Here is a 24879-nt window from a genome sequence, read left to right as displayed (position 1 = left end):
AGCCATGTCCGCCGCGCTCATGAGCCACGTAGGTCGAACTACGTACCTTCCTACTACGTGCCGCAATATTTCTCGCTGAGGTGAGATGGCAGTCCACTACGGAGTACGAAGAGGAATACGACCAGGCAACCGACTAGTGTATATAGTGTGTACTAGCGAGTGAATTTTAAGCTGTAAACTGAACAGAGATATCATCAGGTCAAAAATCAAAATCGAATACCAAACAACTGCCGTGATACGCAGTGTTAACGAGACTCTCTCTCTGCCCGAGAGCGCGGTAAAACATCTTAGTCTATCTAGATATAATATATATAGACAGATCTAATGAAGAAAGAGGGGGGAAAAATCTACGAGGCAGAGCCACCGCCAAGTCCTATAAGAGCAAATGTATAAGCGGCTGAATTCTCCATTTCCGGACCGGAGTATAGATTAGATAAACTCACCTGCAGCAAATGCGAGGTACCACGTCCGTGACGCCCCACCATCAATTGTGCCGTAGTCGAAGTTGGGCTGTGCGAAGTAATTCCAGGAAGCGGCTGGGTCGATGAGAGCCAGGTTTGCGTAGAGGACGCCCTTCCAGCCGCCCTCGACCTTTTCGGCCGGGGTGGAGGCGTTGGATGCGAACATTGCGTCCCACTCCTCACGCACGAATTTCTGGCTGCGGGTGTAGGACGAGGAGGGGAGGAGGGGGAGCATGTGGATTCTATTGCGCTGTTAGCTTGTCGCCCAAGAGGTGGGGAGAATAAATGGGTGGGTGGTACCCTTGGATATATTCGAGGTTGGCACCGAAGTAGGTGGTGTGGTCGATCTTGTTCTCGAATAACTGTGAGATTGTGAGGTTAGTGCTGCGCTTGCCCACTAACGTAAGTTGGTAGTTTACTTACGATTCCGGTAACCTTGTTGGCGATGAAGTTGGCGGGCTGGTTGACGTTGTCGCTGTCCATGAGGAAGTAGTTGTGGAAGCTGCGGCGCAAGACGCCCAACATCAGGTTGCCTCTGGCTTCCAAGCTCGCATCTCCGCTAGTCTTTCCCCACATCTTGAGCGCGTACGCATACATGGAATCTTCCGAGGATGATTCCTGGTCCTTTCCGTCGAAAGACTCGAAGAGGCCCTTGGCCCACGAGTGACCGTGGTACCAATCGAAGCCGCGGGAGAAGGGGAACAAAGGGTCGTTGGTTGCTGCGTTGCCGGAATCGCGAACAAGCATGTTAACCCAGTCACGGTTCGCATCGATCCAGCTGGGGTCAAGGGCACCGATGATTGCAGCCGCATGGATGAAGTATCCGTAGTGGAAGTGGTGGTCGTTGTAGAGGGTATTTCCGAAGTCAGCACCCTCATCACCACCGTAGCTTGCGGAGGATACTACGCCCTTCCACACAGTGTCGTAGATCAATGGGAACTGCTGTTTGTTCTGCACAAAGCGGGCAAATGCCTGCTTCAGCTTGTCAAGAGCAGGTGCGGCCGTGGCGCTATCACCTGCGAGCTTGTCCACGGTATATATGATGGTCGCGAACTTGCTCAGGGCTTTGCCGCTGTAGTACATGCTGTTCAGGTTGCTCTGGCCGTCAATGTCCTGCTTGAGCTCCGTAGTAGCAGCCTCTCGAATGACTGATTTGGATGCATCGCTAAGTTCGGGGGAGTTGCCCGTGGCCGCAACCCAAGGGCCGAAACCCATACCAGTTGGGAGATCGGGTTCCACCATGGTCCAAGATTCTCCGATGACAGCCTTCGCAGTGCCCTTTGTGGTGGTGCGAAGTGTGATGTTGACAGCGCGCCCTTGGGTTTGAGAGTCGAACGCTGCAACATGATGAGGTAGAGCATACATCATCAGAGGTGTGCTTGGAGCATCCTTGCCAGCCTTGGTCCAGGAGAGGCGATATGTGCCAGTCTGTCCGTCAACACCTCCAGAAACAGCTGCCGCGGTGGCGTAGACACCGGATGAGTTATCGAACAGACTCTCCCCAGAAGACCCCGCCGGATTTTTCGCAACCTGGATAGTGCCTGACCATCCAGTAGGGCCTCGCAAGTCAGTAGTTGATACCAGCTTGAGGCCAGGGTCTTTTCCGTCGCCTGGGTTAACATAGATGAGCCAAACAGCGCCATCCTCGAGCGTTGCGCGATATTTGAAGATGCCGTTCCTGGGCGGAGCAGCGGTTACTACTTCACGGAAATGGATACCGCTTTGAATCACTGGCTGAAGCTGAGTGTAGACTGCGCTCACATATGCCATGCCTTGAACAACGGGGATAGTAATTTTGGAGGAAGACCCGGGTTGCGGCCGCAGGACAGCATCGGCCGCGAAAGGCGAGGGGTTCTCCGAGGTGAGTACTGTAGATTGAGTAAGCTCAGTAGCCGAGAATATGATAGACTGGATCCCAATTGGATTGATGTAGTATGAAATTGGGTTTCCTGGTATCTTGTCATTTGTCGGGCCGTTTGCGACGACATTCGCTTCAGCGTGGGAGACAGTCATGCCGAAGCTTGTCAGATTTCCGCTGCCTTTAGACCATGCCAGGGTGTAAGGGTGCGTAAAGGTGGCGTTAGTCTGCGTTCCTAAAAAAAGCGCGCTGTGGAATTTGTTTGTCTCAATTGGGCTCGTGGAGTTCTACACCTGTCAGCATCACTGGTATCGACTTCCCAGAAAGAGCACTTACAACTCCTTTCTTGGGGACTGGATGGTCATCCCGTGGGGTGATCTCTTGGGGAACCGCGCCGGTTGCGCCTGGAACAAACGCATCCTGGCTCGCTGCCATTGTGCCTGCGTGTATCCTTGTTAGCCGGACCCTGATGTTTGTTGGCAAGTTACGAACCTTGAACCACTTGTGTTGCTGATGTGCTTGCTTGCGAGGTAGATTCTTGCCCGCCAGATGGTTCGCTGGCTGCAGTGGGCTCCTCAAGAACGCCGTGTGTCGCAGTAGAGCTGGGCGTTGTGATATCAGACGACGCCGACGGCTCCGGTTCAGAGTCCTCAGATGAGTCCTGATCGGGAAATAGCGAACCAAGAAGGGGATAAGGCTCGCCGACACTGCCAAGTATATGCGGTACAGCCTGGAATCTTCCGGCCGAAGAGGGGATGGCAGTAGGCTTTTGTAGTATATGGCCTACACGATCAAGCTCGGTATGGTAGACCTGTTCTCATTAGAAAGAACCAAACAATCGTCCCGGAGTACTTACACCTTCAGTCTGTGGTGACAAGATCCTTGCGCCTTGGATTGACGGCGGGTATTGGGTCTTTTCAGAGAAAGTGGCCGATTCCGAGGAAGTCGGAGTTGGGGCGGAGTACACTGCCTTTGCGGCGAGCAGCCCTATTAGCACGCTTGACATGCGCTTCCAGGGGTTTGACTCCATCTTGACAGGGCCGTAGATGCAAACGAAGTGCAAAGAAACAGTAGATAAACAAGAAACACAGTCTTTATATAACAATATCCGTGGGTAACAATTCAAGGTGAATAACAATATCCCATCTGAGCAGCCCGCAATCCGGACGTGGAAGAGTTCATAAAAGAGCGACTGACAGCACACAAGGCTAATTAAAACAACCAGGGTCCAATGTGAACCCGCGAATGTTATACTGTAAATGACAGACAGCCTGCAAAGGAGCGTGACGGGAACCGGGATGGTTGGCCCAAAGAGGGTGTGAACGAGGGTACCAGGGGGGGAGCGAGGGGGCCGAATTGAAGCGAATGCAACAACAATAAAAACGAAACACCGCGAAGGACGACATGATGAATAAAAAGGCAATAGCTCACCAGACCTAATTACTCCCGAATTCCTGACTCGCCTGATGGGAATCCTGCTAGCCTAAGGAAACAAAGTAACAACTCTGTTTCAGAGAGGAGGTATGCTCGGCTTCGGGGGTGTACGCAGGCCAGAGGCTGCAACGTACCACAAGAATGCGGACCTATGAAGACGTGAGCATGTTGGACAGACTCGAGCCAAAACAAACAGCAGTACGTAGATAGCCGCGAAAACAATGTAGGGAGCGAGGAATGTGGGCAGCGCCCACGGTACGTGACCGCATCTCAAAACCACGAGTCAAAAAGGGATCGGCAGCGGGAACTTACAATGGATGACTGATTGGTCCGGCTGATGATAGTATTGATATTGAAGCTTGTCAATTGCAACGTTGGGATGGACAAGTGGTGGAAGTCCAAGATGACGCAGTTAAATGAGGGACAAAAAGGTGGAGCAGCGCAGGCAGCTAAAATATCCCCAGACGTTTGCTTGTCAACCCCGGACGAGCAACCCAAGACCGCGCCCTCCATGACAAGATCTCTCCAGAGTCCGCATTTGATCGACCTGATCCACGGGGTCTCGATTTGGGTTCCGGATGCCTGTTGTTTACCATCCACGTCGGCTGGGCTGAGAGGGTGGAATGCGCCGCGAAGCTTGGCGTGCCTTCCACGACGAATCGCCCCCAGGGTAACCGAAGGTAGATCGCATTTTGATGGCGGCGGTCATAGTATATTAAAGCCTCATGAGATCCATGTGGTCGATGGGGGGAGAGCGTGGATGGTGATGAGGTGGTGCGAGGTTACAGTGGCTGTCGCGGGGTTGAACAGCAGACCAAATCATCTCGAACGTCGCAGATGACCGCACCATGGACCGGTTATCCCTGTCTTCGGGGCAACTGATTCAGCAGTGTGATCGTAAATGAAGGGTTAACTATTGGGAAGGATGGGATTAAAAATCGGATTAATGCCGGGCTGACTGGAAGTATACTACTAGGCAAGTAGTAGAAAACGGGCTCTTCAAAAGTACAAACATGTGACACATGTGAAGAATCACCGCAGTTAAACAGACGCTAGTCAGTGATTACTGATTATCAGTAATCAGTACCTTCTACCAAGTCACTTTGATGGATAGGCAACGCTACTGATCTCTAGAACTTAAACTGTGCATGCGCTTACGGGGTAGCGATAAGAATATATAAGGGACCACCACAGTTAATGAATACCGACATCCCCCCGATCTCCAGGTTTGACTGAAGGATCACCCCATTTAAAGCATGCTAGTACTTCCATATTCTGTAGTTACGTAGTACTGTAGTACTCTGTACTTATGAGTTCGAGGATGAATGGCATGGTGTGACCGGGTAAATACCGGCATCCCGGGCCGCGCTATGACTAACAGAGTAATTGACATCCAGCTTGCAAGACTACAACAACATTCTCTTCCCCATGATAATTGAGCAGAAACAAGCAGTGGTAGGCTGGTAGCGATTTGGACGTCCGAAACCCGGAGAGAACCTGAGCCGAGAATCACATTCGGCCAGGGCAATTCGGCGGGGAAGACATTACGGCGTCGCTTTGATTGGAAGGCCCCGGAGAATGGGCCTCCTCTAACCGACCCAGAGCGAGCTATCGGGATCGGTAGCAGGCGAAATTCGGGATTGCAGCAAATCAGCAGCACAGCAGAGATTTCAGAACTCAGTCCCCGGCCCCCCCCACGCCGTCCAGCACTGCGAAGTTGAGTGATCCCACTCGGTGACCCCCACGCCCCCGAGCTGTGCCCCCACGCCCTCCGCTCCACAATTTTATACAACGCTGCCCACACACCACTTTGATACTGGCTGCTCCGCGCGCAAAATGGAGTCCTGTTACTTTCCAGTGCATCATCGATGGCTTATTACCGTAGTACTTCCGGATCACCGCTTTCCCGAGGCCTGCCGGATATTGGCCATGCGTGCCGACCTTGGTACCGGCTGTCTCTCCCCATGTGGTAGCGTACCCACGGTTGAGGCCCGAGTCTCCGCTTGATACGTTGGGAATTGGGGACTGGGGATTTGACGGAAAGTCACCGACCCCTTCTCCAGAAACAATCAAATATCCTGCACCCCCCGGACCCCGTGTCTGGGGTCTCGCAACCCCGGAAGTCTTCCAATTCACCTCCCTCACTCCCTCACTTTCTCCCCCCTTCCTGTCTGCCCACAAGCACACAAGTCATGGCGGACGAGGTATCCAAGCACGGCTCCGATGCCCTCCAACTCGAGAAGCCCACCGTCGAGACAATGGAAGGGTCTACCCCTGCCACAGCGTCCGCTGGAATGGACCCGGCACGACGGGCTCAGGTCGAGAAGACCATGAAGCGCAAGCTCGATGCCCGCTGCTCCATCTTCGTTCTCATCTACATCATGAACTACCTCGACCGAAACAACATGGCCGCTGCTCGTCTCAAGGGTCTCCAGGAAGATCTGGACATGAACTACAGCGAATACGCCACCTGCCTCAGTATTCTCTATGTCGGGTACATTCTGATGCAGGTGCCGTCTAACATCTTCATCAACCGAATCCAGCGGCCCTCTCTATACATCTCGATCATCATGCTCCTTTGGGGTCTTGTCTCGACTTTGTCGGGCGTTGTCACCAACTTCAGCGGCATGGTTGCTATCCGTTTCTTCCTGGGCTTCGTGGAGGCTGCTTTCCTGCCCGGTGCTCTGATGATTTTGTCCAAATGGTACACTCGCAAAGAACTTACCGTGCGGAATGCCATCCTTTTCTGTGGTAACCTCATCTCGAATGCCTTCTCTGCCCTTGTCGGTGCTGGAGTTCTTTCCAACATGCAGGGCACTCTTGGCCATGCCGCATGGCGCTGGCTCTTCTGGAGTAAGTTTCTTTCCTAATAACTACACACGCAGTAGGTTGACCCGGCTCTCTTTACTAGTTGAGGGAGCTGCTACGATGACAATTGCCATCTCTTCGGCATTTATCCTCCCCGATCTGCCTACCAACACCCGCGGTTTCACCGAGGAGGAACTCCTTGTCGCTCAGATCCGAATGACTGAGGATGTCGGCGAGGCTGATGTTGATTCCGAGGACCAAGGACCCTGGGATGGCCTGTGGATGGCCCTCAAGGATGTCAAAATCTACATCATGATGTTCACCTTTACCGCTTACGTTGTCGGCCTCTCTTTCAACGCCTTCTTCGTGAGTTTGTCCATCAAAACGTCATTACATTGCAAGTCTAACTTTATATACTCTAGCCCTCTCTCACCGAAACCCTCGGTTTCGGCTATGTCCCAACTCTGCTCATGAGCGCACCCCCATGGGTTTTCTCTTGCCTTTTCTCGCTCTGCGTTGCCTGGAGCTCCGATCGATACCAGGAGAAGGTTTGTCCACTCCAGCCAATTTCCCTTAGTACCAGATTCACAAATACCTAACAACCCCTTCTAGTTCTGGCACATCGTTGGCCCTATCCTCATCGGCCTCATCGGGTTCATCATCTGCATGTCAACGCTCAACGTCGCAGCCCGTTACGTTGCTCTCTTCCTCCAAGCCGCCTCCTACGCTGGGTAAGCCATTACCAACCTAACCAAACTAAAACAACCCACTAACACTTCCTAGCTTCATCGTCTTCTACTCCTGGATCAGTACATCCTTCCCGCGTCCACCAGCCAAGCGTGCCGTCGCAATCGCCCTCGTCAACGCCTTCTCCCAGCTCGGCAACGTCGCAGGCTCCTACGTCTGGGACCTTACGGACAACGGATACCGCAAGAGCTACGGCATCGTCACTGCCATGTTCGGATTCACGATAATCGGGTGCTTCGTGTTCAAGCTTGTCTTGGAGAGTCTGAACAAGAAGCTTGCCGAGGCGGAGGTTGCGGATGTTAGTGCTGGCCGCCCCGTTGCCGATGTGGTGGTTGGTGAGGATGCGGATGAGAGTCTCCGGATGCACAAGGGATTCAGATATCTTACTTAGATTACCCACAGTTACGTTGGGTTGTGTGGGACATATGACACTCTTTGTTTTTTGTGCTCCCCGGAAGATCGTCCGTCTGGTTTCTGTCCAGGCCTCAATTTGCGTGAAAGATGACGATCAAACTGAGAACGAAATTTACGGTCAAACAGAGAATAGGGTTAGATATATATATATGACATGACTTTCCCTAGCTTATGAGAACCTGCGAGTTCTGAATAAATCCCGTTTTCTTCTTTCACTTCCATAGCTGTACCACGGAAGCTATTATTTTTTACACCAATATATCGAATAAACTCACACAAGCCAGTGCCAAGAGAATGGAGAGAGGAAGCAGGCACGCACAAGAAGCTTGGCATAAGCATCTTACTCTAGCGCCTCGAATGAGACCGATCACACGACATATCTACATACAGTAGAAACGTGGATCCGAACCACGTAATTTCGGACTTTGACTAACAGAATACAGTGATCTGCTACCAGGCTGGAGCTGGAGCTGCAGTCGGCCTGCTGCTGAAACTTTAACCCGAGTAGCAGCTTAGCCGAAGTTAGGGTTTTCGGCCATGAGCCGTGGGAGTGGGGAACTTGAGGAGCGGTCCATGGCAACCCGAGAGGCCGAGACGGGGGTCGGCTTTTGGTAAGGCTAACTGCTGGGTGCTGGAGGAGCGGTGTGGGGAGGTAGAAGCCAAGAATACATAGTAGAAAGTAGAAAATAGAAAGGAGGTGGAGTTGGAGTCATTTGCCGAGTGGACAACTCACTTTACGGCTGAATATTGTCTATAGATGTGATGCAAGATGGGTATCTAAGTGTGTATTTTTTTTTCAATCCCTATATACTCTGACGAACGATGAATGGTATCGTTGATGCAAAAATTTTATAGATCCACGGTGCATCCTTTCCCCGGGATACAGTACACACATGCCAACCAACAACCAACAAGTAGAACAAAACTAAGCCATCGGCTTCTCCATAGGCTTGATGACACCCTGCTTGACCATAACGCGAGGCTTGGTGGACGACTGGAAAGTCTCCTTTGTAGACCATTCCGGACCGATAGGGATACGGAGAGATCGCTCGTACTGCTGTTTCGACTCGAAGGGGTGAGGGAGTTGATTGGCCAGGTACTTGTTATTCTATAGGGAATAAATGCGTTAGTTTATGATAACGATACGGTGAACTCGAACAAAAGGGTTGACTGATTCTTTACCTTCTTGATGCGCTTCTCGTTGATGATGACGCGCGAGAGTTTGGCGTCCTTCCGCTTTTCGGGCTTGATTCCCTCGACCTTGGTTAAGATGCGCTTCTGCCTCTGCTTTTCCTTCCTGCTCACCCCGTCGCCGGTCCAGCTGCCCCAGCCGGGAAGGGTTTCGTCGATTACCTTGTCGCCTTCGTCTTCGACGGTGTCAAGCTTCTCTTGTTCGAACTCTTGGACTACCTCGTCTCCGGCGAATGCTCGCTTCACGAGATCGTGGTTTTTGAGAAGCACGGGGACTTCGTCCTCGCTGTCGGCTTCTTCCTGCGCATTGTTCTGGCGTGCCGGCGCCTTGGTCTTTGCAGCAGCAGCAGGCTTTTTAGAGTTGGATTTCGCCGGGGCTGTACTGTCGGGGATGATGTCGACGGTTTGCTGGGCGTCGTTTGTTTTTGAGCGGCGTTTGTTTCCTGATGATGCCATGAGCCAAGGATTGTCCTCTTCGTCGTCAGACTCGTCCTGAGGCGCAGCCTCAGCCTGGGGAGGAGCGCGTGGCTTGTCGGTAGCTTTGGCTGTTGTTTTAGCCTTGGTACTCGAGGCGCCCTTGGCTTTGGGCTCGGTTTCCCGTTCAGCATCATGTTCTGGCTCTTCGTCTGATCCTGGCGCTTCCTCGAACTCATTGCGGTTGCTCTGTTTCTTGCCCTTGTCCTTTTCGGCCTTCTTGTCGGAGACGCCAAACTTGCGTCGGCCTTCTTCGGATTCAGCCTCGGACTGAGAGTCCTCACCTTGTAGTTCGCGGTTTAAGTGGCGGACTTCGGCGTCGTTTTGCGCCTTGCGGGCAGCCTCTGCGTTCTGCATGAACTTCATAGACAATAATTTGGCATGCGGTCCCTTGGCCTCCTCATTAGCGGCACCGCCGTCTTCGAGCTTGTTGAGTTTCTTGAGGAGCTTGCGCTTCTCTGTGTCGGAGTTTTGCTCTTCCCAAGGGTTTTCGTCTTCGGAGTCGGATTCAGAGCTCGACCCAAGGTAGTCTTCACCACCTCTGGACACGCGTTTTCCTTCGATGCGCTGTCGTAACTCTTCTTCCCGCTGTGCTAGCTCAAGAGCACTGTGTCGGGCGTCTTCATCCCAAGCGGTTCTGCCAGTCTGCTTCAGACTCTTTGCCCATTTGCTCTCCTTGTGCTTGTTGCCCATTCTTGCCTCGGCTCTGAGTCGTTCATTCTTCTCCCGGTCCTGTTCCTCTAGATCTACCCCAGCATCGAGGAGAGCTTGCCGCTCCTTGTCCTCCATTCTCTCTTGCTCCTTTCGATGAACTCGGCGGAAAGACTTGCTCTTGATTTTCTTAATCCGCTTAGCTCTAACCTCCTCCCGGAACATGAGGTCGCGGTGCTTGCGCAGCTCGGCTCGTCGAGCTCGAATTTCTTCGATAGGTAGTTTGCGCGCTTGTAGCTCTTCGAACTCCTGCACTTGATCCTCGGCAGACTTTCCTTGCGCATCAGCGAGACCACTCTCAACGAGAATATCCTTAATTGTGTTTTCAAGGCCAGTTTGCGGCTGAATTATATTCAAGCTCTCCGTCATCTGGGCATCCGGATCGGGCAGAGGAAACATGAGATGTTCAGCCCGACGGTTCGCCTTGACTGTCTCGATCCATCGGCCGAGAGTCTCTTTGCTCTTCTCATATGCCGCTTCTCGGTCAATGCGGCCCTGTTGCCTCTTGGCGAGAGGCGCTTCGAGTTTTCCAGGGATTCCCGAAGAGGTCTTTTGAGAGGAAACGGCAGAGTCGACATGTTTGAGTGAGTTCTTGAGGCGCGCATCAGTAACGGATGGAAGGAGGTCGGCAACTGTAAGTTTTCGTGAGGGTGCCAGTCCAAACTCCGTCGGGTTCAGATTTTCCTGGCCGCTCTTGGTTCTTTTTTGCGGTTTAGAAGCAGCGCTCGTATCCATAGAATCCACAAAGTTCTGTAGTTTTGAGAGTCCATCTTCACCAGCTTCGTCGTCGGACATTTCTAATTCAGAACTGTCCTTTTCGTCATCAGAATCGCTGTCGTCTTCGCTTTCAGAAGCATCCTCTTCGGATTCTTCACTCTCATCGCGTTTCTTGGATTTTGCAGCCTTCTTAGCTCCCGCCTCCTCTTCGGCGGCATTCATATCCCACGCAGCGACCAGGTCGATGGCGTCCTCTCCAAGCTCATCATCGTCCTCGTCCATATCTTCGTCTGCATCAGACTCGCCCTCGCCTTCTGATAGATCGAGCTTCCGCTCTCGCTTCGGCTTCTGGGCTTTCGCTTTCGGCTTAGCGTTGGACGTCGAGCTTCCCCGGAAAGTGAAGCCTTCGAATCTCTCGTCATCACTTGAGCCCATCGCCTCATCACTATCCAACTCGCTATCATTATCACTATCCACACCAATCTTCCATTGGTGCCCTTCGCCATCACTGCCAGCGTTAGAGTCTATCTCGGAACCCTCGCCATCGCCCATGCGGCGACGCTTGTTGTTGTCCGGTCCATCTGAGCCCTCCTCGTCATCTCGGCCGGTGTTTCGCTTGCGCTTGAAGTAGTCATCATCCCCGGCTAGCCGGCTTCGACGGATCTTAGCCCTCGTCGGGTTTTGAGCTTCTGCGATGGAAAGGGCATTTAGAATCTTTCCGGATTTTCGCTTCTGGTTCTGGGCGGGCCGTTTCTTTGCCTGGTCGTCTCGGGGACCGCGCTGTTGGGTGTGTTTGCGAGGCATTGTGCGCCTTAAATCAAGAAGACGCTACAGAAAAAAACACCCAGAAAAAAGTCCTCAGCGAGGTTTAATGCGTTGAGGAGCTTCTCAGTGGTGGTGCAACAATTTTCCTTATCGATGCGGCAGAAAAAAAATAATTTGCTTGGCAAGGCGGACAGATCGGCCGACCGCCAACCGACTTCGACTTTCATCCTCCGCATCCCAGCCAACGACGAGAATAGCCTGACTAGCCAGAAGGGGTTGTGGAATTGTTTCGTCCTCCTACATTATAAATATGGTTCGACCTTCACAGCCGATGATGGCGCGCTTGCGCTTGACTACGAAACAGGTCAATGGTGGCTTTTACAAGGGAAACCGGACCGGGTCGATGGGTTACTTTGCGAAGAACGGATCGTACGTGATTGACTGGAAGAAAGTCCGCACGTATGCTGTTCCGGAGAATTTGAAGGACTTCAAAGTGGGTTCTCAATTACATTGCGCTGTTTTGCGCTTTTAGTCGTCTGATGGATGAAGACTAATGCTGTCTGCAGCTTACGCCGTTCGTAACAAAAGTTATGGCCCCCACGAAGAGCAAATACACTCACGATATCGAGAGGAACAACAAGACTTTCACCGCGGAAAGGGCACTTGGCGGCAAGGACTACCTTGATATCTGGGCATCGGACAATGGTGAGGAGGTTCTGAAGCAGGAAGAGCTAGACCAGGAGGCTGCGACGCGCCAGGCCTCCAAGAACCATCGCAAATAGATGGGGAAAGTTCAATTTGAGAAATAACGGCGAAGGTACGGCTGCATTGATTTGCCTATTGTGCTGAATACTTGCTTACGAATTGACAGGTATAACAGTGACGGACGACCAGCCTTTATTTACGCCCTCTCACAGACGCACCACCCACGCACCAGTCGTGCATCATTGGTTGTATATTATGTACAGTATTAGCATTGAAGATGAGGAATGGGAATCTCGACACAACCCCTGGGAAATGGAACCTTAGTGTCTAGGGTGCATTTCCCACGAGGCAATATTGGTTCCTGGCGCATATTTGGGATTTTGCACGGTAGCATGCTTTTTCTGCCTTTGGCGATGTGGTCTAAGACAACACATAGAACGCTTATATGGATACCCTGAATACTACTATAGTTCAGGCATACTGAACTGAATGTTAGGACACGAAGCTTTGATAATCCTATGTATAGAAATAAAGGTGTGGGCTGAGGTCGACTTCGTTTGCAAAGTATTAGTTGCTTCAACGTTTCCAAGTCGAGACAATTTTTCCCCATGAAATAACCGGTCCTTCCCGATCAACTTTCCTTCCTTTACCGGGACCGCTCTCCAAGCCAGCCAACCTTCTGAGGTCTTATCCTGTCCATCACTGTTATTATTGGTGCCCGCTGATCTCCTCGGTCAAAGCCCCATCACATTCTTCAAGCTGAAAGCACAAGCGCTGCGGATCCTGCGGGGATGAACGATGGAGCCATCTGATCGTCGAAGCTCGCCCACTGGGAATCTATTCTCTGTCATTCACCTTGAGTAAGTGAGTGCAGCTGTCCTCTGCTCCTTCCTGGCATCCAACGGCTCCTCGGCTCCTCGAACTTTGCCAGAGGCTTATATCCATCTGAAATCCTGAAATCTGCATCTGGTAATAGCCTAGCTGACCTCTTCTGAAGCGATATACAATACAGCCCTTGTACTCTAACCAGAGGAGAATCTACAAAATGCCGGGATCCAAATTCGCCATCGAGGATCCATTCGCATACCACACCGGTCTTAATTCATACCATGAGTGCGAACCGTGCCTTGGCTGCTCGTTAGAGCTGTGCGTCTTCTAACCATAATCCAGGTCAGAGGCCGTGAAAGATGCGCTCCCACGACCACAGAGTCTCCCCCAACGCCATGCCCTAGGTCTATACCCCGAGCGCATCAGCGGGACTTCCTTCACGGCCAAGCGGGCTTTGAACAAGCAGACTTTCATATACCGGATTCTTCCATCTACTGCGCAGTCCGGGTGGACTAGAGTCCCTGACCACCCGCTAAGCCACCGCCTGCGCTCAGAGCTCAACTTCGTCCCGGATCAACTGATATGGCCGCCGGCTCAAGTCAAGAAAGACAAGACCTTCCTGGATGGGTTGGAGATGATCGGGGGCGCAGGGGATCCAACGACGAAGAACGGTGTGGCTTACTACTTCTTCACATGTGGAGTTAGCATGGATGAGAAGCAGGCTTTTTACTCTGCCGACGGCGATCTGCTCATTGTTCCGCAGATCGGGGTGTTGGATATCCGGACCGAGTTGGGCGATATGCGGGTGCGTCCGCGCGAAATATGTGTCGTCCCCAGGGGTATTCGGTTCCGGGTATCGTTGCCTTCTGGACCGTCTCGTGGACATGTCATCGAGGCGTACTCTGGGCACTTTGATGTTCCTGAGCTTGGCCCGATTGGATCCATGGGGCTGGCGAACGTGCGGGACTTTGAGATTCCGAAGGCTGGATATATTGACACAGAAGATGTCACGGAGGTTATTGCCAAGTTTGGGGGTCAGGTCCATAAGACGGAGATGAAAGGGAGTGCGTTTAATGCTGTTGCATGGCATGGAACGTACTATCCATTCAAGTATGATTTGGGTGGGTGACCTCTGACATGCCTAGGAGTTAGGGACTGACGGTTTAGGAAAATTCATGCCGATGGGATCGACCCTTTATGATCACCAGGTAAGTACTCCAGATACATTATCTTGGTTAATCCTTAACCGGGTATATAGGATCCGTCAATCTACATTGTTCTCTCCTGTCCATCCGACAAACCAGACCATGCTGCAGTTGACTTCCTCGTCCTCGGCCCTAGGTGGATGGTCATGGAAGATACGTTCCAAATCCCGTATTTCCACCGAAACACCATGTCCGAGTTCTCATCTGTCCTGAGCGGAGGATTCGATCTATCCCGCGTACCACCGCAGTTGTACGGCATGAGCGGGTTAAACAACGTCCTGAGTCCTCATGGATTGTCAGCGTCTGATACCGAGAACGCAATGAAGAAAGTCCTGCGTCCGGAGCGTGTGCCGGATGACACCATGGCGTTCTTGGTCGAGAGCTGGTAAGTTGTCTTCTGCCTGGGAGGTATGAACGAGGCTAATTTGCAAAGCTACCCAATTGGACTGACGAAATGGGCATATGACAATGCCATCAAGCCTAATGATGGTGGTGATTTTGGTAGGTTTAAGCGGCGGTTCAACCCTAAGATCTAGCCATAGTCAACTTGGAAGTCATAGCTATAGGATTGTGATGGTGTATTATGAAATCACTTGTACGAACCAGTTACTGTACCCTTTAAACCCCCAATAGTAGTAGTCCAGACTGAACTACTGTAGCTGCCAACTCCTCGGCAAACGGCATCTCGGGCCATCCAGCCAGCATCACAAGACGTCGAGTCAGCCAACGCTACTGAGATGCTTTCTACGTACTTCCCCGCCATCCACCCATTACCCCAGATTTAGCAGAACTGCCACATCCATCTTGTCCCAATCTTCTCCAACTTTCTACTTCAACCTCTCCACCCATAAACCAGCACAACCAAACCACCTGCAGCACTCCATCCAACACAACCAGCAAAATGCACATCCCAGCACAAACACACCGTGAAAGCACCACCCAAAACCACCCAATCCGCAGCCCCCCGCTCGCATCCCCAACCCCCGCAGTCCCAACGCAGATAATCACCCTCCCCATCCGCGAAACCGCCACAATCGAGGACCCGGCCTCGCCCGACGGCAAAATCTGGAGCCAGGCGCTCGATATCCTGCAGGATTGGCATGGCTTTCGCAGACTCTACTGGGGAAGACACGTCGAGGAAGCATGGAAGGTGCAAGTTCTTGTTGGTGAGTTGTACACACAAATCATAATCTACAGTTGTCTGTGTCTGTGTCCATATCATTCCGTAGTTATGTAGTATTCCAGAAGGTGGCTAATATGGAAACCATGATCATTGTGGTATGGGTATAACTAGCCCGAGAAACATTAAACCAGCACTACGCCTTCTTATCCTCGTCGCAATGGAAGGCCCTGATAACCCTCCTCACTCCTCTCCACCCTCCACAATCACAATCACAGCCAGAACCAGAACAAAGAATTTCAGTCCACCACAGCGCCCTCCAAAACTTCACCACAAACGCCGCAACCCTCTCCTCCGCCCCAGTAACCGGCACGGCCTTGTACCTGACAACCTCAGTACCAGGATGGGAAAAGGCATGGGCACTGTGGACAACCCTCGTGCCCTCGGTGAAGGGGTGTCTGGGGTGTACAGGGGGCTGGATCGCGGAACCTGTTGAGGGACACGAAGCTTATGTGGTTTACGTTGGGTGGGAGAGTATCCAGGATCATGATGCTTATCACCATACGAAGGATTTTGCGAGGAAGAGGGTGATTTTGGGGTTGCATAATTCTGGGTGGAGGGGGTATGGACATGTGAGGTTTGTTGGGGGGAGGGAGGTCAAAGAGGGTGGGAAACGGGAGGAGAAGTTGTGATATGTTATGTTTATACTACTACTATGCTGAGCTATTGAGATGGGTATGATATCGTTATTCATAACTTAGTAAAGCTAGCAAACTGCCTAAGTAACACCAGATGCCCTAATTTATCTAGCCAGGTCGACTTTTCGTTGCAATTTGGGTCTACTACCTGCCATCTACCACCCAATCTTGTCAAGATCCTTCGGAATCGCCCAGTTATGAGCAATACACACTCTCTTGTACTCATGAATAGCCTCCCCAATCGCATACTCCGTGCGTCTAGAGTTAAAATCCAATCTAGCTGGCCGGGGCAATTCATTCGTGATAGCCAGTCGAACCTGCAAGAGGACACTCTCGATCGAGAACGCAGGGAGCCAGCCCGACGTCGTGAGGAGTTCCATGCACATTGCACCGCCTGCGGTGATGTGTCCGCCGCCGCCCTCGGTGAATCTGACGAAACGCGGTTTGATGATTCGAAGGAATGGCGGCGACAAGGGGAACTCAGGGGGGAAGCGCATTTCCATGACGATGCTGTTCAGCCCGGCATTTTCGAGGTCACGCGCCATTTGGAGGTTCTTGTCGAAACTATGGAGTTCGACGATCCATTGGTAGACGTTGTCAATGTGGTTGGCGTTGATGTACCAGCCTAGTTCGTGTAACGGTTGTTTGTCCTGTGTGTCGAGGGCCTGGCGGAGCACCTTTTGAAGGGTCTTCGTTGCCCGTGATGTTGCGTACGCTGGCTCGCCAAGTAGCTGGATGGAAGATATATCGAGGGTGTTCGGCTGGAAAGAGGTGACTGACAGCTTGCTTTGCTTACGGGGGGTTGACTCGTCGTCGGATAGCAACACCTGCCGGTCCTCTGGGAGGGTTGTCACGCTGGCCGCATCATCGTCATCTTCGGGTGCATCGTGATCGACACTGGACTTTTTCCGTTTCCCATTCTTGATGACGGACTTGGAGTCATCACTCGAGGGTGCCTCTAGCGAATCCCTAGACCGGTGACTGTTTGTGGCGGAAATCGGGATAGTTAGAGCCCCTCTGGGTCCGAAGACTTTACGGTCAGGATCCTGCGCATAAACGTGGGTTAATTTCTCGAACTTCTGTCGCTTGACCCGGTCCAGCATGGACTGCCCGCAATCAATGAAAAGATATCTAGGCTGGACCCAGTCCACATGCTGCACCACATAGTGAGGATCCCTTGACGTGAACTCGGCCGGGGCGTTGACCACCTCGTTCAAGGATATAGCCATTGTGCAATTCAACTCGCTCTTAGGCCAGTAAATTGATACTGCCCCTCCATCCCTGTAGTTCCTACAATAGCCAATCGAAGTATTAAAGTTTGGAGTCATGTATATTCCATGTCCATAGCTTCGGCCGTTCATGGTGTTCCTGTAATGGAGGCCCTCCCTAACGATGCTGTGCCAGTTATACAAGAGGCTTCCATGCCAGGCGAAGAGCGTTGAGTACTGTAGGTTTAATCGCGAAGCAGTTGTGTTTACGGCCTTCACAAACCGCTGCTCCTTGTCTGGGGCACCTTGGGCGAACCTGAACTGCATGTATGATTCCATGCCCAACACTTGGTTTTGCGGGTCATCGTCAAACAATATAACTGAGCGGTTGGATCCGATAATCCATTGGAGCACATACAGAGCCGACATGTGTATCCTATCGTGCCACTCGGAAAGGGGTCTAAGATGACCGCCTTTCTTCTGGTCAATCCAGGCTTTCATTTCTGATACGGTAGGCAGTGTGCCCAAAAGGTCCATCAATGCATTTGTCCTTGGAACGTCAGGAAGGGAAGCAAGATCCGTATCATAGATCACAAAGTGCACCGGTCCGTCTTGGGCATCTTTTAGTAACTGAAAGAAACTTTGCCGCTGCCCGCAAACAATCAGGTCCCCAAGGACGACATTCGACTTATCCGCGGTATTCTTCACACGCGCATGCAATTCTTGCCTATTCCGTATCTCGGCTTGATCAGAGGTCACATAATCCACCAGAATTACGATCCAATCGCCTACCCTGATATCACAACTGCTGTAAATACAAAGGCGCGATCCCAGTGCGTCATACGAGAGTTTCCCACGATAGGCAGTGGAAGAGAAATTGGCGGGATTAATTGCAGTTCGACCTGGATGAGGAACCTTCAGCGGGAAACCAGTTGGAAAATTTTGGAGTTTGTTTCCCGCGATTCTGGTATAGGCAAAACTTATAAGCAGGTCGGCCACGTATGGTTGTGATGATATTTCCCATTCCAGACTGGGTCCCATCCCCAAAGACATGTACTGATACAAGCACAGTCCGTTTGAGCACACAAACGGCTTGAGAGCCTCGAACCCAGCGTCGATCTTGCAATAACAGTTGAGGCAGAACTCGGTGCATTTCACAAAACGGCGAAGCGTGAACTGCATAGCGATCAGAAGCAAAGACATCTCAGACGGCGGCCCACCTTGTGCGAGATGATCGTCCTTCAAGAAATCAGGTGGTGGCACACGCCAGGTCTCCGGCTCAAAGTATTTTGAGTGGCTCTTTTCATAGGCATGCAATAGTCTTCCTTGGCCATCGTTCAAGTATAGCTCTGCCCCCGTCCATGAAAAGCCATTCTCCAACCGGTATTTGAGAATCATTGTAAACCGATCCTTTAGTAACGACTGAAGAGACTTTCCAATAAGGATAGACCCTAATGCCGGCTCCATGTCCACTTTATCTGTATCTTCCAACCCAGGCACTACCCCAGTCGTGAATACGTGACGGGCCGAGTTCAAACTAGGTTTGTATTGCTCACAGACCCCAACGTACAACTGAATCGTCGAGCTGGTTCCTGCAGAGAGTACCACATCTGGTAAGCGGCGGTAACCGTACGGATAACGAACAAGAAGAACAAGGTAATCAGTAGGACGGACACCCCAAGCTTCCATAGCTTCATTGGAGATTCCCAGCTTCGAGATTCGGCGGGAGGCAGATAAAATGACAGCCCCATCCAGCTCACCCAGGATGCCCACCCGGAAGCCAGCCTGGCGTGCTTTGCGAAGGTCGGAGCGGATACAATCGTGTATGCCGGGGATTGACTCTCCTACTTTGAACGCTACTTCGATATCTTCCTCCTCATCCTCCCAGTCCATCGGGTCGTTTTCTTCCTCAGTATCACTAGGATTGCTGTCCAGTAGCACTGAGTCCGACACACTGCCATCAGGCGAAGTTGCCTTGTCCAAGCATTCCGAGACCGTCTCCAGGAAGTCCCCTAGAGGGAGACCGTGGAAAGTGGGCAGTGAGTCCTCCAAAATACGCGAGACAGATTGGGGGACATTTTCTGAGACCGTGAACACGAAGTAATGGTGATCCTTGGGGTATTTCGCGGTGTCTGCACGACCGAGTCAACATGGGTTTCGTCATAGCTAGCTAAGTAAGCTATTGAGGGGAAAAGGTCAGACTGTACCTGGAACGGAGACTTCAACGTCAACCGAATGATAATCGCCAGCTAGAGGGGTGTAGGTAAAGTAGATCGATCCATCTTCGCTTCCGGATCTGACGTCAGACACCCGCGGAAAGGTACCCGGAAGGCAGACTTCGGTGAGATCTCTCTGGAAGTCCTTCCGGGGCATGATGGAGGAATGAAGTGTTGTTGGAAGTCAGTATTCAAAAAGTGGGCGGCAAAGCGGTCGCTGGTGGAAGGTCGAAAGCGAATCGGAAAAGGATGAAGAGCGGGCAGGTGCCATATTATGGTGAACTCACTCTTTCATGCAGAGAGAAAGGAAAAAGAAGCCGAAAAAGTTTAAAGAAAGACAAACGAAGAAGCTGGAAGGTGGCCTGGTTTGTTTACCCAGAAGTGTTGGCTGGAGGGGCTGCCCCGTACAGCCCCCTTACACCGTTACAGCCACTTCCGCTGTGGATTCCAGGCAGCAGAGCCTCGTTATGTAACGGTAATTACAGATGTTGCCTGCCCTGTTGAGTGCAGAAGGAGATCATTCATTCAGGCACTTCAGGAACACTGAAGGATTCACTATAACAATGACTATCGAAGAATAATTTCGACGGGCCACTGGATAGCAGCCTAATAATTCACTAATAATTGCCTGTAAGACCAAAGAACACTGAAGAAACTCGGTCATACGTTGTATAGAAATTACAGTCTCCACTACCTTAAATTTTATTGCGAAGTCTGTTCAATCCGGGTCTTTGGCAGCACTGGACCAGTGAATGCCAGCGACCAAGCTGTTGGTTTGCTAAAGTATTCACAGGATTATTGATAAATTTTGATGAATTTTTATCAATTCCATATTCACATAGCCAAACTTGATTATACCTACAAAACTATCAGCACCAGCTATCCATTACAAATGCAATTTATTGAGAAGAGATGTCAATACAATACTACACCTTTTAAAATAAAGAAGGAAAGAATAAAAAGAGCAACAAAAGAACAATCAGAAAGGAGAAGAGAAAGAGATACAGTACCAGATGCCTCCACTCATCCACGAAGAAAACCTATTATCCACACGACTAGCTTTCCCTACCACAATGACCACCATCACATCACATCTCATCAATCTTGGGCTCTTCAGCCTGCATCATATCCTCAATATTTGAATTTTGCGCCTCGCCCCGATCTGCCTTGACCTGTCGCCACAACGTATTAGCCTAGTTCAACCATAAAACAGTATGCAAGCTAGGAAGAACATACAGCAGCCTCACTCTGCGTCGCACTGGTCTCTGCCCACTCAGCCGTAGCATAGACCGAGGTGCGTTTCTGCGTCATCGTCGGCGGCGTCTCCGAGTCATCCGGGAACGAGGGGTTGACGTAGAACGAGTCGACCTTTGTGGTAGAGTGGACTTGCGGGCTAGAGTGGATTTGCGGCTGGGGTGCGTGCAGGGGGTTGTTGTAGTGTGGGTGGTAGAAGGCACAGGGGAGGATGCGGCGCACCGCAGGGGTTGTTTTGAAGGAGTTTGCGACGAGGGCGTACATTCTTGCTGTTGTTGATGTTTTGATGCAAAGTTGGCTTGACAGGTAGAGGATTAGAGATGTGAATGGCCACTGGGGGGAGCTTGGGATGCGGGGGCGGGGGATTTATATAGGCAGGGGAGGTCGTGATGTCATGTGGCGAGAAAAGGTTATTTTATATCATTATTATACAGCGATTTCTTCATTCTATATATAACATGTTGTTGTCTCTGATGTCTGGTGTCTGGTTCGGTGGGGTGATCATTTCAGTCCGAAGCAGTTGGCGTAGTAGGTCACTGTGGCGGGCCAGTCGGAGAAGATGGCCTTGACACCAACCTTTTGGGTCAACGCATCGACAATGCGATACATATCACCATCGCCCTTGATCACATCCGCGATGGTCGAGATGTAGTAATCTTTGTTCGCAGCAGCCTGCTTGAGGGGTCCCGCGCGCTCCAGGGACCAAGTGATGAGGTCGAAGCCAGCCTTCTTCGCAGCCTTCGCGTACGTCGAGGGGACAATCTCCCCACTGTTCGTGCCGTTCAGCAGAGCGAAGATGGGCGGCGCCAGGGTGCGCACGCCCTGCTTGTACAGCTTCTCCATGTCGGAAACGGCCGTCTGGTAGCCCTCTTCCGTGTCGACGCGCGGGTCGAGGTAGATGGCCTGCTTGGCGAAGCTGGGCTCGGCCTTGATCCAGTACAGGATATCGTCCTCGAGGAAGGACTGTGGCCACACGCGCGAGGGGCTGATGCCGGCCTGCTTGTACTCGTCGATGAGCTGCTGGGCGTAGATCGCCTGCGTGTAGTTGCCCTGGAAGGGCATCTTGACCTGGGGGGTCTTGAGCTCCGGGGTGAACTGCAAGCCCAGGCTCTTGGTGATTTCGATGTAGGTTTTGTGGTCCACGGTGGTAGCGCAATTATCGTATGTTTCTGTGCGCCAGCTGGGGCCACCGTACTGGTATTCCTCTGGGGTCGTGGCGTTAGGGTTGGACGAGTCCATCTTGGCGCACAGCGAGAGGAATTCGTCGTGGCTGATGTCGGAGGTGCAGCATTTGGCTGTCGCCTCAGAGTCCTTTGTCGCTGGCTGGAAAGGCGTAGTGCATTTCTTCGCAAGCTCGGGGATTAGGAGGATGTCGGTGGTGGTGTGCAGGTCGCACTGCGAGTGGCGGCACACGAGCTGACGGTCGCTAGTGAATGCGACATCGCACTCTAAGACACCAGCGCCCATGCGAGCACCGGCATAGAGTCCCTCGCGACTGTGCTCGGGGAATTGGAGCGGGCCACCGCGGTGGGAGATGGAGAAGAAAGGCGCGTGGTGGATGGGCTTCTCGGTGCACGACTCGAGCTTCTCCTTGAGCGGGCTCTCGTCCATCTGGTCGACGAGCCAGAAAGGTCGCGGACCGACCTGGATGTTGGTCACCGCAGGAGTTTGCTGCGGCTTGGAGGCTGGAGCAGCGACGGCAACGCCGGCGGCGATGAGGAGCGAGAGGGCGTGCATTGTAACCCGTTTGACTCGATCTCTTTTGGAATTGAGCACAATTGAGAATCTGAGAGCTGGGGGCCATCCTCGCTATATTTATGCCGATCAGAATCAGCAGCTCTCCATCGTGTATATTATTTCTCGCGTGGTCGGGCTTGGCAGTAAAACACATGCAGTCAGCGAACACGATGATTGGGATGCGATCGTGATGGATTCCACTGCTTTGTTTGCGGAGATTGTGGCTCCAGGAACGGCCAATCCAGCGGGCATTTGTTCCCACGTTGATCCCTGCTCGAGTGGGCTGAACCTCAAGTCAGCAAGGTTTGGCCCGTAAGACAAGGCCAGCAATCTTGGAACGGTCTGTTCCCTTGGCCGAAATACAACACTTGGAGTTTTTGGAAGGATGAGAGAGAGAGGGAAACTGGAGAACCATGGTACGAGTCCCGCTTCCCCAATCAAAGATCGCAATCAACGCATGCCAGGTACATGTCCAAGTTATCTCTGCCTCGAGAATATTTTGGAAATTTGGAGACGATCGGCCATCGGAGTGGAATGTGGACGCCTAGTTTGAGCTTAGAGGTACAACCGTTGCAGTCGAACTGCTGATCGGCGCACAACAATGAGACTTTTGAGTTTGACTTGACATTTGACATGCTGTCAGCGAAATAAGCAATTACATCAGCTTTGATAATGTCGACCTGGTTGACACTCGACAATTAAAAATGCTGAAAGCCAAAGGTCCAGGCCCGATTCAAGGACCTACCTTCGTCAGTGAATGCCATTATCAGGTCTTACTGTCGAACCTTTATGAAGCTTAACCCAATTACACTATATTGCCATGTTCTAGATCCAAAGCTTTTCTGCAGGGTCTACAAAGACCTCGACTCTATCCCTGCCAAAATGCTTTGTGCAGGGATTCATATCTCCAGACAAAAGATACTGCAGGTCTAGGCACTTTGTTGGACACCTAGGTTGTCGAACATATAAACCCGGAAAAGATGCCTCCATCGCACTCTCAATTATCAACATCGTGCCACTCCAAACCCGGTTTGTCTACTACTTACATACGCACATACCTAGGAAAAACATACCTGGCAAAATGAGTTCAGGAACGCTCAGCTGTTCAGACCTCTGCTCGATAGTCGAAGGCCATTTCTCAGCCGCCGCAAGCCTCTACAGCTCCAAAAACAGCAGCGAGACAGAGCTAAGCGAACTTGTTCAGCGCGAACAGGAGCGCTTTCTCTGCTGGGCTGTGGAGTTTGAGGAGAGCGATGTGCTAGAAGGGTACTTCCGGTATGACAAACCGGCGCTGGTGTCAATCCGGATGACGCTGGAGAACCTTGGAGTGGCGTTAGCGACGTGTAAGTTATTCTATTTTATTCTATTTAGTGTCCCTGTCTTGTGTCGTGCTTCTTTTGGATATTTGCTAACGTTTATTATATAGTGGGTAAACTCTCGAGAAGGGGAATCATTAAAGGGCTTTGTAGCAAGCTAAACCCGTTCTCAAGGTCCGATAAGGCTAATATTCAGACTCTGGTCGAGGATATTGTCTCTGAGAACTCCATGCTGCAATGTCTAGGTGGGACGGCAAAGAAAAGGGCAGATTTTGCAGCGGGGCTTGCAAAGGAGGCTGCAGTAGAAGTTAAGGTGGAAGAAGTGCCAGTAGAGACAGATGCTGCTCCAAGGAACCTTACAAAGGGACTTGACGAAGTCGTGGTGGGAGAAGTACCAGTAGAGACACATGCTGCCCCAAAGGGTCTTACAAAGGGATTTAGCAATGTCACGGTGGAGGAAGTACAGGCGGATGAGATCTGTCTGATGGAATGACTGGCTGGCGCCATTGATCTTTGTTGGCTAGCATTGTCTAAAAGTGCCTTTGGCTTTATAAATATATTGGAGGGAAAAGTTAATGATCATTTTGTTCTACTTGTTTCACATACAATCCGACTCAATTTGTTTTCTCCATTTTTTGACCTGCTGTAGCCAGGTAGTTCGTTCCTTGTCCGTGTAGTATGGGCTAGAACTTGCCTAGTAACCCGCAGACACAGTTTAAACCATCCTGTAGCAACTATCTAAACCCACTATATCCCTACTTAAGTCGATCTCCTTGAAGAATTAAAGTGGGTAGATGGACTCGGAGTCTCGGATTCAAGACAAGGAAAATCCTGGGAAGCTACCACAGACAGCAGCAGACTAAAGAATGCTCAGTGGTGCTCCTTATCTTGACGACAAAGTCTACCAAAGTATTCACAGGTGTCTATTAGGGTCCATTGTTTCTTTACGCATACTCTTTGTTGGTTCAGCATAATGGTTCCTAACCAGGCATCTTTTTCAGATACAGAATAC

General features: G+C 51.4%; 11 protein-coding genes across 11 annotated transcripts; 5 read left to right on the top strand and 6 right to left on the bottom strand.

Annotated features, from left to right (window-relative positions):
- Window positions 1–347: 347 nt before the first annotated feature.
- On the bottom strand, window positions 348–3349 carry APUU_11574S (uncharacterized protein; the record flags this gene model as incomplete). Its single annotated transcript, XM_041697679.1, has 7 exons — window positions 348–373; window positions 444–703; window positions 762–823; window positions 885–2606; window positions 2656–2759; window positions 2812–3130; window positions 3176–3349. 7 exons carry the CDS (start codon window positions 3347–3349, stop codon window positions 348–350), a joined length of 2667 nt encoding a protein of 888 aa, XP_041550940.1.
- A 448-nt stretch (window positions 3350–3797) lies between these two features.
- APUU_11573S (uncharacterized protein) lies at window positions 3798–4266 on the bottom strand (the record flags this gene model as incomplete). The annotated part of the gene is made up of 2 exons (XM_041697678.1): window positions 3798–3902; window positions 4066–4266. 2 exons carry the CDS (start codon window positions 4264–4266, stop codon window positions 3798–3800), a joined length of 306 nt encoding a protein of 101 aa, XP_041550939.1.
- A 1679-nt stretch (window positions 4267–5945) lies between these two features.
- Window positions 5946–7699, top strand: APUU_11572A (uncharacterized protein; the record flags this gene model as incomplete). The annotated part of the gene is made up of 5 exons (XM_041697677.1): window positions 5946–6606; window positions 6665–6927; window positions 6984–7109; window positions 7174–7292; window positions 7345–7699. The coding sequence occupies 5 exons, from the start codon at window positions 5946–5948 to the stop codon at window positions 7697–7699; spliced, it is 1524 nt and encodes a 507-aa protein (XP_041550938.1).
- Window positions 7700–8647: 948 nt separating this feature from the next.
- Window positions 8648–11619, bottom strand: APUU_11571S (UTP14 family protein; the record flags this gene model as incomplete). Its single annotated transcript, XM_041697676.1, has 2 exons — window positions 8648–8830; window positions 8905–11619. 2 exons carry the CDS (start codon window positions 11617–11619, stop codon window positions 8648–8650), a joined length of 2898 nt encoding a protein of 965 aa, XP_041550937.1.
- A 271-nt stretch (window positions 11620–11890) lies between these two features.
- Window positions 11891–12362, top strand: APUU_11570A (mitochondrial 54S ribosomal protein mL41; the record flags this gene model as incomplete). Its single annotated transcript, XM_041697675.1, has 2 exons — window positions 11891–12073; window positions 12147–12362. The coding sequence occupies 2 exons, from the start codon at window positions 11891–11893 to the stop codon at window positions 12360–12362; spliced, it is 399 nt and encodes a 132-aa protein (XP_041550936.1).
- Window positions 12363–13330: 968 nt separating this feature from the next.
- Window positions 13331–14854, top strand: APUU_11569A (uncharacterized protein; the record flags this gene model as incomplete). Its single annotated transcript, XM_041697673.1, has 5 exons — window positions 13331–13398; window positions 13456–14234; window positions 14281–14321; window positions 14372–14703; window positions 14752–14854. The coding sequence occupies 5 exons, from the start codon at window positions 13331–13333 to the stop codon at window positions 14852–14854; spliced, it is 1323 nt and encodes a 440-aa protein (XP_041550935.1).
- Window positions 14855–15219: 365 nt separating this feature from the next.
- APUU_11568A (uncharacterized protein) lies at window positions 15220–16130 on the top strand (the record flags this gene model as incomplete). The annotated part of the gene is made up of 2 exons (XM_041697672.1): window positions 15220–15484; window positions 15613–16130. 2 exons carry the CDS (start codon window positions 15220–15222, stop codon window positions 16128–16130), a joined length of 783 nt encoding a protein of 260 aa, XP_041550934.1.
- Window positions 16131–16291: 161 nt separating this feature from the next.
- APUU_11567S (putative ubiquitin conjugating enzyme) lies at window positions 16292–19717 on the bottom strand (the record flags this gene model as incomplete). The annotated part of the gene is made up of 2 exons (XM_041697671.1): window positions 16292–19476; window positions 19552–19717. The coding sequence occupies 2 exons, from the start codon at window positions 19715–19717 to the stop codon at window positions 16292–16294; spliced, it is 3351 nt and encodes a 1116-aa protein (XP_041550933.1).
- Window positions 19718–20648: 931 nt separating this feature from the next.
- On the bottom strand, window positions 20649–21078 carry APUU_11566S (uncharacterized protein; the record flags this gene model as incomplete). The annotated part of the gene is made up of 2 exons (XM_041697670.1): window positions 20649–20732; window positions 20797–21078. The coding sequence occupies 2 exons, from the start codon at window positions 21076–21078 to the stop codon at window positions 20649–20651; spliced, it is 366 nt and encodes a 121-aa protein (XP_041550932.1).
- A 237-nt stretch (window positions 21079–21315) lies between these two features.
- APUU_11565S (glycerophosphodiester phosphodiesterase family protein) lies at window positions 21316–22551 on the bottom strand (the record flags this gene model as incomplete). Its single annotated transcript, XM_041697669.1, has 1 exon — window positions 21316–22551. One exon carries the CDS (start codon window positions 22549–22551, stop codon window positions 21316–21318), a length of 1236 nt encoding a protein of 411 aa, XP_041550931.1.
- A 1081-nt stretch (window positions 22552–23632) lies between these two features.
- APUU_11564A (uncharacterized protein) lies at window positions 23633–24360 on the top strand (the record flags this gene model as incomplete). Its single annotated transcript, XM_041697668.1, has 2 exons — window positions 23633–23894; window positions 23978–24360. 2 exons carry the CDS (start codon window positions 23633–23635, stop codon window positions 24358–24360), a joined length of 645 nt encoding a protein of 214 aa, XP_041550930.1.
- Between the last annotated feature and the right edge of the window lie 519 nt (window positions 24361–24879).

The sequence above is a fragment of the Aspergillus puulaauensis genome, chromosome 1, assembly GCF_016861865.1.
Source record: "Aspergillus puulaauensis MK2 DNA, chromosome 1, nearly complete sequence".
In the NCBI taxonomy this organism is placed as follows: domain Eukaryota; kingdom Fungi; phylum Ascomycota; class Eurotiomycetes; order Eurotiales; family Aspergillaceae; genus Aspergillus; species Aspergillus puulaauensis.
The sequence above is the reverse complement of the archived record's forward strand: the minus strand, read 5'-3'. Positions and strand labels throughout refer to the sequence as shown.